This window comes from Meleagris gallopavo, chromosome 2 (assembly GCF_905368555.1).
Source record: "Meleagris gallopavo chromosome 2, MGAL_WU_HG_1.1, whole genome shotgun sequence".
Classification (NCBI taxonomy): Eukaryota; Metazoa; Chordata; class Aves; order Galliformes; family Phasianidae; genus Meleagris; species Meleagris gallopavo.
In genome coordinates this window covers 47,148,379-47,162,448 of record NC_139405.1, presented here as the reverse complement: position 1 = coordinate 47,162,448, position 14,070 = coordinate 47,148,379, and the positions used below count along the sequence as shown (strand labels likewise).

At 38.7% G+C, this 14,070-nt stretch overlaps 1 protein-coding gene across 2 annotated transcripts in view; it reads right to left on the bottom strand.

Moving 5' to 3' along the window:
• UST (uronyl 2-sulfotransferase) overlaps positions 1 to 14,070 on the bottom strand; it is a 158,511-nt gene that overhangs the window by 56,640 nt on the left and 87,801 nt on the right. For both annotated transcript variants that reach the window (XM_010707216.4, XM_085217005.1), the window contains exon 5: positions 1,749 to 1,902. In XM_010707216.4, coding sequence (XP_010705518.4) covers positions 1,749 to 1,902 — 154 coding nt within the window. The remainder of the gene's footprint in view (positions 1 to 1,748; positions 1,903 to 14,070) is intronic.

Genomic DNA, 14,070 nt, shown 5'->3' with positions numbered 1-14,070 from the left:
TCCTACACTTTCCTGCTGAAGTTTCTGAGACAAAATGCATACTCTCAGATTTTCAAGTAATATAGGCAGTGTTCGCGGTCACTGACCAAGAATGCCAGGGTGGCCTCAAAAATATCTCCATTGTACAGAACACCTTCCAAAAGAAGCAAACCTTTTTTCCAAACAAACAAACAACCACCCTTTCTGAGTTGTGCGACTGACACTTAAACTTGCCCAAGGAGGGATGGAGGACAGATCACAGAAATGTTTCCAGGCTTCTAACAATCAACTGGAGTGTTGAAGAAAATACAGTTTTGATAAAAGGTTGCCAACGGAGTCTCAGAATGACAGACAGCCTTTTCAACAAAACAACTAATGCCCTCAACAAATGGCCATTTTTTATTTGCTTTAGACTGTAGCTTCTTACTGATTTATGTGTAGGTATATATATGTACATGCATGTAAAGAATTAAATGTAATTTCCTAAAGAACACTCCAACGCAGGTGAAATGAAGAGGTGATTTCTGTTAATTTTTAAACCTACATAAACATAACAGAAATTAGATTTCATTTCTGCATTTCATTTCTGCTTAAACTCTCATCCAGTTGTACTGGAAAAAGTGCATATGGCGTCATTCCTCTGACATTATCCATAATTTATAGAATTAGCTGTTCCCTGGGCTTTGCATGACAAACAGGAGCACTGAAATACAAAAACAAACAAACACAGTCCTATTACGTGGAAATACAACCAATGTTCTTTGAATCTATCTGGCCTTAGCTTGGACTGAAACCATTGCTTGGAATGTGTTCTCTTCAGCTCATCCACAGCACAACTTGTACTTTACCGGCCCTTCAAAACATCTTAAAATAGTAGTTTATTCTCTCTCTTTGTTCTCCAGCAACCACAGTCCCTTGCTTATTTTGTTACGTCTGCCTTGCAACACGTCATGGGAGAACACGAAGCTGTCCTATCACTGAACATCCTGTAGCTCTCTGTGTGGCTGAGTGCAACCAGCTGAACCTCTGTTACAGAGAAGGTAGGGTTTACTTCCACCTTTTTGTCGTCTTAGTTTGGTGGTGGAGTGCATGAAAGGAGACCAAGTATCAGGCATTAAACAAGCCAACTACCACCCTTGCTTCCATGTTTTTCACTCAGAGTTTGTACAGCTACTGCCAAGAGATCCTGGTCTGTGACAAAGGCTCATGGGCATTATGACAGTTCAGCTGTTGAAGAAAAGAACTGTCGTTATGAAAAACAGCTCATCCAGCATTATTACCACCTTCTTATTTCAAAAAAAGAATACAAAACCAAATCTGAAACTGAGATCAGAGCCCTGGTGTGAAGAAACTGTGTGTGATCAGAAAAAAAATCAGAAGCTTAGGCTCACTGGATTGCTCAGTTTTCCAATTTTTCTCCAGCAAGGCTGCATAATTACAGCCACAGTTTCAACCTATAATTTTGTCTGAATATTCACAATGATATATGTCTAACTGTTGTACCATCCAGATCCAACCTGGTAGAAGGACTGAAATTCAGTGGTATTTGGGACTTGCTGCCAGCTTACAAAGATAGAACAGGACAATTAAATTCAACAGAAGCGATCTTCACATTAAGGCCAACCAAACAAAGGACCAGGCAAGACAAATAAAAAATGCAACGCTGCAACACTGATGCCTCAGTTTCCCACTGAGGCCTGCAGTTTGAACATAAGCCTTATGTATCTACACTGGGAAATCAGTAATAGGATCCTTTTGTTTAAACATACCAGATATCTTTCCTCCTGCCTCATGCTGGGGGTACGGATCATATGATTCTGTTCTCCTCTCCAGTCTCCGAAACGCCGGAAAAAATAATTGGATAGAAATCGATTGACAGGATCTCTAATAATATTGATGTACACTGGCTGGTCTCCTCCAAACCTGGTGGGAAGAAAAATGGGTGAATGTCATCAGAAGGTTTCAGACAGGCATACATATCTGTCTTTTACCTGAACGTTCTCAAACTGTTCTCTATAGAGTTTAGAGCACTTACAAGGCTAGAAGCAAAACTGAGCTGTGTACAACTGCACACAAAACTCTGTAAAAGCACACAAGATCTCTCAAGGATTAAATGTAAATATAATATTCTATTAAGCTGTAGTGGACTATAAACATTTCAGTTATACTAAAGATAACCTAATTCCGCTGTGTCTATGGTCATGCTTGTGTTTTCTCCTTACTGTTTTCAGATGAAGAACTTTCTGCAAATTAAACCAAGGATGAACATTTCTTTTTCTAAACGCTTCCTGCCTGGAAAATCGTGTCAGAGCAGGCAGTGTCTGATGCTGACTGCCATGAGGCAGCCCGGAGCCACCTTCACCTGTACAGTAAGAGTAGGAACACGCAAAAGATTTTGTAACAGTCGAGCATATTTCAAAAGGCTCCCTCTGGATGAGCTGAAAGATATGCATGGTATTTCCATCTTTTTATTTGCTGTAACTTGTGCAGATCTTTCTCCCCTCACCCCCAAGCTTGTTCCATATCTGCTGGATGTGAGGTTATTTAGTGGTTACGTAGTGCTTTGCCCTCATACTGCATTTACTGGAAATTTAAAAATACTAGTATGAAAATTCCTGCATCGAAAAACAAATTAAGTGTCAATTTCAAGTACATACAAATACAAAGAAAAACAAAGGATAAAAACATCTGCGTCCAGGGGTTGTATAAAAGACAGCAAAGGAATCTGCAGTTGAGGGTACCTGCCTCTGCCCAGTAGTTAGGACAAGCACGTTCCATTTATTATGCAGGATACGCAAGGAGAAAGAGAGGAAAAGGAAGTTTGAGCAGTTAAGGCCTGTGATTATAGTGCATTTTCAGAACATTAAAATATTGACTGCTTATTTAACATCAGTACCCATCACCAACAAATGATGCTAATACCCAAGCCACTACGATTATGCTCTTCCTTGATCAAAACAGAAGCATGGACATCTACATTCTGGAACAGACTTATGGATTATAATGATGTAAGACCAAGCAAATTAAACTTATTTGGATTGAAATTTTCCTAGGAGAAATCCAATTCAGAATTTACCTGATCTAATTATGATTAGGTTTGTCCCGTTTCCCCATTACAGGGAACAATTCTTTGTTAAGCTTATTATGTATTCTGAAAGCTTGAGGACACAGACACATTTAAGTATTTCAATGCTGCTCAAATGATTTTCTAAGTCATAGTTTACATTTCTTTTAAAATGTGAACTATTAGAAGAGAGGATACCATTTAGATTTTAAAAGTTCTTAGTTTTTCTTCATCTCACGTCAGATGAATAGCTGAATATCTACAATAAAAGACCAGGGTTTTTATAAATATTAAAGATGCAGTAAAATTGTTTAAAAATGTTAATGTGAGTGACAATAGAAAAAATATTACATGAAATAAAAATATTATGTAAGAGACAAGAGAAATCCCATCCAGTTTCAACTTCATTTTTATTTCACATGATTCCTTTGACTAGCAAGCTCATTATCTATGCATATCTTTTCTAAGCCTATCAGTAATTACGCACATAATTTCTTTATTTATGCGTATCAGTAATCTCACTGACCTTAATGCTGCCACAATTTGAAAACACACAGACAGCAAAAACCTTTCAAACAATCCAATTAAGAAGACAGATGCTCCTTGCTTCCTGATTAGTACATAGGCCCATTAGGACATATACGTGCAAGGGAAGTTTTCTGAATTCTTCTCCAAGATATTTTCTGTTGCTCTTTTCACCTTCATACAGAAATAAGACTTACATGAAAAACAGACACTCCTGCAATTAGTACAGAAAATTACAGGCATTAAGCTTTGCCAGTACATATTTAAATAGAAAAAGGTCTGTGAGTGCCATGGTTGGTAGCCATGAAAATGGTCATTCCAAGTGAAATTGCTGGCAAGATTAGATGCTGAACACATTTTTTTCCTGCTGTTTGATTAAAAGTAATCTAAAGACAGAAGTGAGAAGAGAGTAGAAAAGAAAAAGGGAAGTGATGAAGACATCAAGAAGAGATGACCACGGCAGCAAGCTGTCTCAAAAAAGAAACAAAAATTACAGGAATCAGAGTGCAGGGATATCCAGCCTGGGATTTGTAGATGCTAAGCCTAAGAAAGAAAAAGCAAGAACAGATGGTTACCAGTGTCTAAATACAAATATTCAACAAATGCTCACTGCCTTTTCTGAAGAAAAAAGAGGGCCCAAATTGCATAACCAAGCAGCCCAAATATTAGAGCTTGTTCTTTTCCTTGTAAAGTCGTGTCCCTGAACATCTGAACTTCAGATGCAGTACCAACAGCTCTGAGAAGAGACATATGCAAACTCGTCTGTCCCTAGAGGATGGCTGGGATGGGAAGTCACTCACTGAGAACGCAGAGGAACTTATTTCCAAAATAGAAACTGCAGCCTCCCAGAAAAACAGGCAGCTCAAATTTCTGATCTCTTGCACACTTTAACCAGGCCAGTACAGACACCCAGCCGCAATTGCTCCATCAGGCAGCAAGCAGAAAAATTTTCAGAAAACTTAAGTCTGTTCCTGTTCATATTCAAATTTGCATGTTTTAAGCATAGTTTATTAGACTTCAAATTCCAATCACTTGTTTCTATAGGCTGTACCGAGACTATTGGTTGGAAACTCAGCAGCAGCTGAAGGACATAAAAAAATCCCAATGATTAAAAATCAATAACCTCAGGCTACTTAGAGAAAAAAAAAAAAAAAAAAGGAAAATCAATGCTCCATTTGGCTGAGTATGTTCTGTGCATTTTTAGTTATCAGCCACATCATATTAAATATTACTTAGCTCTCCAAAACACAACTTTTCAAATTAATAACACCCATAAAAATGCTCCAGCAAACAATAACATAAAATGCTCTCATTACATATCACATAAGCTTACGTATACTCAAGTAATTTTTGCAAAAATCAGAAAGGAAGCCAATTATGCTCTTCTAAGCCTGAGCAGAAGGTTTATCTTCTCTGGGGAGCATTTGGATCTTGCACGATAAACATACTAGATGGATCCCTCTTGTGCCCAGCAGTGCATCGCTGTAACTGAGTTGAGTGGGACAGGACACCACTTTTCCAACGGAGAGCTCAAAGGGTTTGCAAAGCTCTTCCTGCACTTAACTTCTCCTGATTTATTTAACATATGCTATTACCTCATGTTTGTTTTAACTGCTCTGTTGTGACAGGTATATTTTCAGAGTCCTCATCAAAATAAATAGCCTACTGACAGGCTTCAATCAACAACACTAAGATTTACTAATATTTCCCCATTTCTCTCCCTCAGTTTTTTTTTTTTTTTTTTTTTTAATAAAATGTAGGGAAAAAGAAGGCTGAGAAATATGCCAGATGTTGGGAGTCTGCCCTAGAAAAATGTCTCTGATGAATTATGATTTTATTATTTATATGAGCATAACCTTTGCTCAAAACAGCTTACAAACCCCTTCTAAGCTAAGAATAATAGTAAAAAAACAATTACGGAATTCAAAAAATCCAACCAAGGCAATTTGATTTACTACAGAATGGAGGATTTCTGAGCTCCTGTTATTCATTGTTTCAGTTCTTTTTAAGAAAGGTTAAACATGATGTCAGACCTATTACTTCACATCAGAAGGCTGCTGCACTTCTGTTCAGCACAAAACTTTTGCATAAACAGAAGTGTGCTTTTTTATTCCCTACAGATAGAGGAAATCAAGATACTCAACCTTTTATCTATAAGAACTATGATTCCCTATTACTCTTGTAATGTAAATTATATCCTTTTAAATTAGTTAGTTGCTGCAAGTTCAGTATAATGGAAGCAAACAGGAAATAGCAGTGACTTAATGTTCATATGGATAGGCACATAGTGTCCTTAGAAAGGAAGCACAATTTCCTTTTGCAGCTCTATACAACCATGCTGAAAGCCCAATTACCTAGGAAGCTCAACAGATGAATTATGTTAGAGCTCCACTACCTGATCTGCAGCACAGATTCAAGGGGCAATCATACTAAAAACAATCAAGTAAAACTTTTAGCTTTTTGGAACATAAGATGCAGTAAGATCAAATTCTGTCTTCTGAAACTGTGCTTTATTTGCAGAATTAGAAATGAAAATTTCTGATTTGTAACAACTCAAGAAACACATCTGGCAAAGGAACACCACTCTGTACATGAGACAATGGGCAGCTTGGTGTTGCTCCACCAACCCTCTCCAAGGACGGGCTAACACCTTTTCTGCAACAATTCCCATAGGAGCAGGCTGAAGTCTTGCCTGCATGGTGCTGCATGGTTTTGCCAACCTCCAAATTCAGGGAGCTTACGGTCATAATTTTGTGTCTTTATCCTGTGCTGAAGTTATGCTTTCAAGCTTTCTGTTAGAATTCTGGAGGGAAAAGAAAAAAAGGTGAGTTGAGATAAATTTTTTAGTTTTAAGACCGCATTCATGGCTGGGCTGCCCTCAAATGGAAGGTATAATGCAAGCTGCACAGTGATTCAAGGTTAACAGTAAAATGGTGTAAAGTGACAATATTGCACTCATTAATTACATCTTCTAGAACTGTGGCATCAACAGTAGGAATTTTGAGCTTCTGAATTGACTTGTGTGGGTAATATCATTGTAAAAAAATACCAAAAGAATAGCTTAGTAAGCTGCCTTAGACTAGTGAACAGCTAGCAGCTTAGACCATCAGGCCTGTGTTTCACTATCCTATAAATCTCCCAGAATATTTGATGTTGTATTTCTGCCAGCCTTTTACATTCCTGCATAGTAAACATACAGTGAGTTATTTTCCCCCTATGCCTTTCATCATGCTAAGGATATGAAAATAGTTTGAAATACAAATTCATAATGAGCAGCAACAACGCAGATACAAGTCTTGCCTGTGTCTGTAAAGCATCCCCAACTCAAGCAAAGGTAACACTTGAAGAGGAAAGACTAGTTGTGTTTTCATTTATCTCATGCAAAGTAACAGCTGGAAACAAGAGAGAAAAAACTCATTATCGACACAACCCCAATCTCAGCTTAAGTCAAACTCTACGTGATTTAAAATCAATCAGTTCCAGATACCTAGCATTTAAGACTTTTGGAAGGTCTGGCTCAGGACCTCTCAGGACCTCTAATTGACATTTCCTTACAATTTAGAGAGTTTTCCATCAAAAGCAGATGTTGTATATTATAGAAGAACAGAAAATGAGGAGAAATTTCCAACAGTAGACCAGCAGATACAACACTTTGGAAAGTATTAAATCTACCAACGTGGTGTGCAGAAAAACGTCCGCCTTCGAAATTCACTGAGATCACAGATCTATGATATGTATTCACAAAACATTTTGTGACTTGACCTCTTAGGAAGGCTATCACACAAAGAATGCAGGCAAGGGTCAGAAGTTACACTGCGCTCAGTACTGCATGCTCAGCTTCCTCTCTGAACCCATTTATCATGATTGTTAAGGGTGACTCCAGCTGTCTAATGGAAATGGCTGTCACAGAGCAGCTGAAGACAAGGCTAAGGGTGTCCATATGGAAACTGAAATGCAGTAAACTGGGAGTAATGAAAAACTGCCTTTCATTGCATGCTGTAACTTAGTAGTACACGTTGTTTTACAATGCACACAATATAAAAGTCAGTGTAACCAATACTGCAAACGTGGCTGCCATGTCCCAAATGAGAAATTCTAAGCAATCACCATCAGATAGAAGAATATGAGGATATCATCATGCTTGAGTATTTGAATCTATGCTATTTCATACTTTTATCTGTGAGTCAGAAGAAAAGCAGAAAACCACTGATAACATTTTCAGATGATGAAGTTGCAAAAGAAGAGGATAATGAAGGGAGCAGGTTACTGATATAGAGCCACTTGAATCACAGGGCAAGCAAGAACATAAGCAAACAACAAACTGTTGCACAGCAAATGAAACTCCAAGCACTGAGAGACATTCACAGGAAAGGAACAACTCTGCTAAGGACACGGTATGCTTGCACAGATTACCAGCAGTGGGAGACCTTACAGACCAGAACGATCCTAGATTGAAGCAGAGAGGAGCAAAGATCTGGCACAGCACTAACAGGATCACTAACCAAGCTCCAAGTCATTCCTAAGCAAAGCATGTGCAAAGTTCAGAGCAGAGTCACGAGGATGATGGAAAAGATACCTTGCAATGAAAAAGTGTCAAGATCAGAAACTTCACCACGAAAAGAAAACAAGGAAAAAAACACCAGAAGAGGCTGAGAGGTGATTTCACCGCAGCATATAAGAATTTACACATGAAAGCTTACATAGGAGAAAAATGTCTGTATAATGCATTACTGAAGGATGAGAAAGAATACAGAAGTGACTTAGGACTGCTGTAATGCAAATTTTTGCCCCAAGGCAGGATCAACCATGCGTTTATCACTAGCAACTACAAAATCGTTAAGTACAATCTATTTTGTTGCTTTGTTGCTCCCGTAATTCAAGCATTTTCCCCAGACATATAATCTAGAACTCTGTAGGTGCAATTTAAAACCACCACTTCTGGTATCATTACATTTTAAGAACAGTATCTTCCCTTTGTCTTTATATAATATTAAGAACTTTTCACTGTTTCTGCTTTCCCAGTCATCTCTCTATTTTCTTTCTCTGCCCTTTCAGGCTTTCCACACGTGTCATTTTTTTTTCCTCTCTTTTCTTTTACTTTCTTCTTGGACTCCGAGTAATCAACATCTTTCTTAAACTAATTTACTACAAAATTTAATCTACAGCACAAAAGTGAGCACAGAAACCAAAATGACAGTAGAAAGTGTAATTTAAGCATTGAACCCACCGACGTTCAGTTCACACTTAACTAGATTTCAAGTAATGACTTCTATTCAGAGGATAGTGTATCGCCAGCTAAATGAAAGCTAAAACGTCTTCTATGTGAAGAATGCAGGAAATCTGTGGAAATAAATTCTAAATCAGTTGATCTTAAAAACTGGAAAAACTCGCTATGGAGCAATGTTTTCTAAAAAAAAAAAAACAACAAAAAACAAAACAAAAAAAAAAACAAAAAAACAAAAAACCCACACAACTGAAACAACCCTCAAAAAACAACAGCACAAACCTCCAACCCCCTAGCCCATACAAAGGTCAAACTGCATGTTAGATTTGTGCTTAGCCTTCCAGTTAAAAAGCTTAGCCACAGTTAAAAAACATCATTACACAGTCAGATCATTAAAAAAAATTAGTATAAAAAAAGAAAAACTGTGTAGGAGGGAGTATACAGCACCATGTGGCCATTCATGAAATGTGTACTTTACAAGGTGGACCTCACATGGTGGTAGAAAGTGTTTCATGATGTGTTAGCAAAAAATATAGATTGTAATGAACACACATAAGGACACAGTGTTAAAGTTGAGCACATAGATTTAGCTGACATTTCCCTACTTTTAAGGGCTTACCTAGAGGGTAGTAACTTTTTTTCTTAACATACTTTTAATGATATTTCCTAGGCGTGTATGTTTTTTCTTCAAGGAGAAAAAAAAATAATCAACAACATGAAACTACTTTAGTAGATAAACTCAGGCTGCAATTGTTGTTTCAAGATGTTGTGTAAAGGAGGCATTTGAAGAGCCCAATCCCCCCCAGCAACGGAGTTTACAGAATCAGTGCAAGTTGACTGAACTACTGAAGGTCATACAAAGTATACTTTAGTTTGTCCTTGAAGGGACAAAACCATTCTGCATATTCTAGGACAAGCTCCATGCATTAGCCCAGCATGCTTTTTTCAAAAACTAGTTGTGCATAGTTAAAGCATGTAATATGTATGTTCTGCAAACACCTGCATTCTGTGTTATTTTTAGCTCCTGAGAAATGGAGAAACAAGAATTCTCAAGTTGGTCATAAATGTGAGGGTTATAACAAATATTTCGTAGTTTTATTGACCTCTCACCAGTCTATAAAAAATTTAAAAATGAAATTCTATTTCCAAATCAATGGACCAGAGAACACACGCACAGGTTAAGTCATGCCAAAACACGACACCTCAGTTTTAAAAAATAGCAGATGTATCACATAACCCGTTCAAACGATGAACAATCTAGCACGCAAGGTTTTCAAATACCAACCTTCCAGTACAAAGTGCTCCTACTTTAAACATGCAGCTGATTCCCATGACATATAGGCAAATTAATTTTTCAAGATTTGCGTTCTTTTTGTTTGCTGGCTTTTTTATTTTTTATTTTATAGAACCCATGAAAAGGGAATGCTGTAATGTCAAAGTGCTGTGTTAAGCTGTCATTTTTAGAGCTGCTTCTGTATCAGAAGAAATGCATAACTGGTGAAAAACTGAACAAAAAACCCACAAATAAACCCCGAACAATACTCAGAAATTAATTACGGTTTTGGGTTTATTCAAAGTGAATCTCTGTCTGCCTTCATCTGCCTTCATACAGCATGTGATATAATGCTATTCATAATTCAGAACTCTGGTATGAATTGAAGAAAAGTCTAAATTCATCAGCATCACTGCATGTGACTGTGTCTGTCCCTACAGCAGATTCATTTTTATCAGTTAGTGTTGGCCACTGCATCTGTTTAAAAAAGTAATATAAAGTCAGTAATGCTGATACGGACTGTTTACCAAAAACGATTTTACAAGAAAAACAAGGACTTTGCACATTAGTTCAACTAATGAATAACAGAAAACCAGAAATACTTCTTATATTGAAGACAGTGACTAAAAGCAAGTACCCTCAGGAGCAGAAGACTTAAGAGATCTTCCCTTTCACAGCCTGCCCGCCACATGCCTCATGCACCAAGCAGGAAAAACATAGCATAGCTGGGGCTGGCATCCAAGCAGTAGTGGCCACTGGCAATGGCTGAGCAAAATGTCTGCAAGCTCTGTCTGGCTTGGCTCTCCATCAGCAGGGGCATTTGAAGAAATGCAGTTGTCTATGAGCCCTCTACTGACCTTCCAAATTTGACTAGAAACTGGTCAACGGGTTGAGAAATTATTCAGGAAATGGGCATGGGGGAGAAACTGGAAAGATAGGCACAACAGTTGAAACTCCTGTATGAGTCTTAATTCCTCAGAAAACTATGCTAAAAGGAATGCATTGCCCCCCCTTCTCAAGAACATGCACCCACCCAGATACTAAACACACACACACTGCAGGTATTACACTGCAACTGAAAGAAAGAACAGGGAAGCAGCTCAGCAGCACAGAGAATGTGTCCTGCTGCTGAGCATTAATTCATTCAGGCTTCAAACAAATAAGATATATTGAACTGAAACCTAAGAGCTAATTAAAATGATTAAATTGAGTGCATGCTTTAACTCTTTGCATCTCTTTACCACATCACAAGAAATTTTAAAGGAGGTATTCCCCAGTGGTCTATGACTCCTGCAGAAAGTGAAAAATTCATTGCTTCAGCAAAACCTGAAAAAGCCCGTCTCTCTCTCTGGGTGGTCTTTTCAATGCTTCGCCTACCTATGACTTTATCCTGACCTAATCAGTCAACCTTTATGTAAACAAAAGTCACTGACAGAAGCACAGTTTTAGATTTTTAGTTCATTCATCCTGAGATGAGAAGGAGCAGGCAAGTTTCCAGTTCTCCCTGAACTAGGGGCTGTAAGTGCATGCACTGAAGATCCAAGCACACTTACTGCAGTTAGGTGTTGGGAGGAAAGCTGCCTTACCACATCCACACTGGGAGTTGTGCAGTTCTCCCAATCCCTGATTCATTCTGTACCACAGTTTGGCCTCAGTGCCCCTATATGCGTTCCTGCAAATATTCTGCTTCTCTGAAACCTGTGACACTTGGAGCACACTTCAAGGACCCTGAATGCTTGCCCAAAGACTGTAATAGCTATTTAATTAATCAGGAGATTTTACTAAGAGTTCAAGTGGGGCTTTTCCACAATCTTGAAGCTTCTTCCTGCCTGATTTTTCTCATCCTAAATAAACAGACCACAGGCATTTATGATGAAGCACAGTGAGCAACCTGCAGCTATCATGAAATAGCTTTCTGTGCTTCTCCAAGCTATTCAAAGCTTGGAGTTCTTCAAAGTTCTTCAAAGCTTCTGCAGCCTAACACTATGTTATTTGCATCTTCTACTAACACTTGCAATCTTAATAAAAGCAGTAGTAATATATAAACCTGTTCCTTTTTCTAGCATAGATGTTCTTAAGTATTTTCTAGTGATTAACATTTTGGAAGCTTTCCACAGCAATATTAATATAGAAAATTGAATTCAGAGACATAGAAGACTTTATGAAAGATGCCACAAAAGGACCCACTATTTTAAAATCATATAATATTCTGAGTTTGAAGGGATCCACAAGGATCAAGTCCAACCCCTGGCTCCACCCAAAATCAAATCCTGTGCCTGAAAGTATTGTTCAAACACTCCTTGAACTCTAGCACTTGGGCCATGCCCACTGCCCTGGGCAGCCTGTTCCATGCCCACCACCCTTTGGTGCAGAACCTTTCCCTCATCCCAACCTGATCCTCCCCTTTCACCAGAGAGCAAAGCTCAGTGCTGCCCCTCCGCTCCCAGTGAGGAGCTGCATGCCACCACAAGGCCTCCCCTCAGCTCCTCTGCTCTGAGCTGAACCAACCCAGGGACCTCAGCTGCTCCTCATAAATCTCGCCCTCCAGACCCCTAACCACTTTTGTAGCCCTCCTCTGTGTGCTTTGTAAAGTTTTATGTCCTTACCTTGTGGTGATCAAACTTGCATCCAGTGCTTGAGGTGAAGCTGCACACACAGAGAACAGAACAACCTCTTTCCTCATCTGGTAGCAGTGCAGGTCCTGACCCACTCCAGGGTACAGTTGGCCCTTCTGGCTGCCACGGCTCACTGCTGGCTCATGTTCAGCTTGCCTTCAGCCCCCCAGATCCCTTTCCACAAGGCTGCTTTCCAACCTCTCATCCCTTAGTCTGAACATAGATAGAGGTCCACCCTGTCCCAAGTACAGAAGCTCTAGCATTTGTTCTTGCTAAATTTCATGTTTTTCTCAGCCTTCTAATTTGTCAAGATCTCTGCAAGTCCTCTCTACCCTCAAGGGAGTCAACAGGTCTTCCCAATTCAGTGTTGTTCACAAGCTTACTTGGTATAACCTTGAGTATTTCATCCAAGTTTTTATGAGGACATTAAAAAGAACTGGTCCTAAAACAGAGCACTGCAAAACTCCTCTAGTGACAGTCTGGTCATTTACTATAACCCTGTGGATCTGACCCATTAGGCAACCATTCACCCTCTCATTATGTTTCTGCCTAGCAGTAAGTGGGATGTTTTCTCCAGAAGAATACTGCAAGAAACAATGTTGAAAGCTTCTCTGAAATTGAAAAAGATTACATTAACCAGCTTCCCTTGGCCAACCATGTGGGTAACTTTGTAACACTTGTGCCCCTCTTGCTTTTTCCTGGAATAACACATTTAATAAAAAGGGCCAAAGCAGTCTAGAAAACAACAGTGAGTCGTTTTCCAAATAACTCACTCTAAGAGGCCACATTATTCTGGTGAAAATGTAATTTTAGAGAGTGTAAACATGAGAGCTGCTAAGAAATATTCATGGTGTTTTTTTTTCTTTTCTTGATTGTTTACTTTTTTTTCCTATCTGTTTAGAGTATGATTATTCCTTTTCCCATAGTGCATACATATGAATAAAGCTTATACTAGTTTGGAATAGGGACCTGATCATTTACATTCTATAAAGACTACAGAGATACTGAAGAAATTTCAGAGAAGAATACAGAAGTATTAAATGGATGAGGAAAGCACCTAACTGCAAGAGAATTAAGAGCTGCTGTTATCAAAAGGAAGACTGAAAGGTGTTTGGAAACAGCAGTGACAGCAGTGGATGGATGCACGGTGACAAGCACCAGAGAACAGAAAACATTTAATTAAATGAGAATCTAAATCCTGCTGGCAAAACACAGAGAAATTCAAATTATTGTGACTAATTTCCATTGTAACTGTAAAGCTGACAGATAACTGGAGCAAAGTACCGAAGGAAGTGGTGGAGTCAGTGTCATTAGAAGGCTTCAAACATCCTGGATGCTTTATGGAAGAATTCTGAGAAATATACCTTTTTTCCAATCAAGAGCAAGAAAA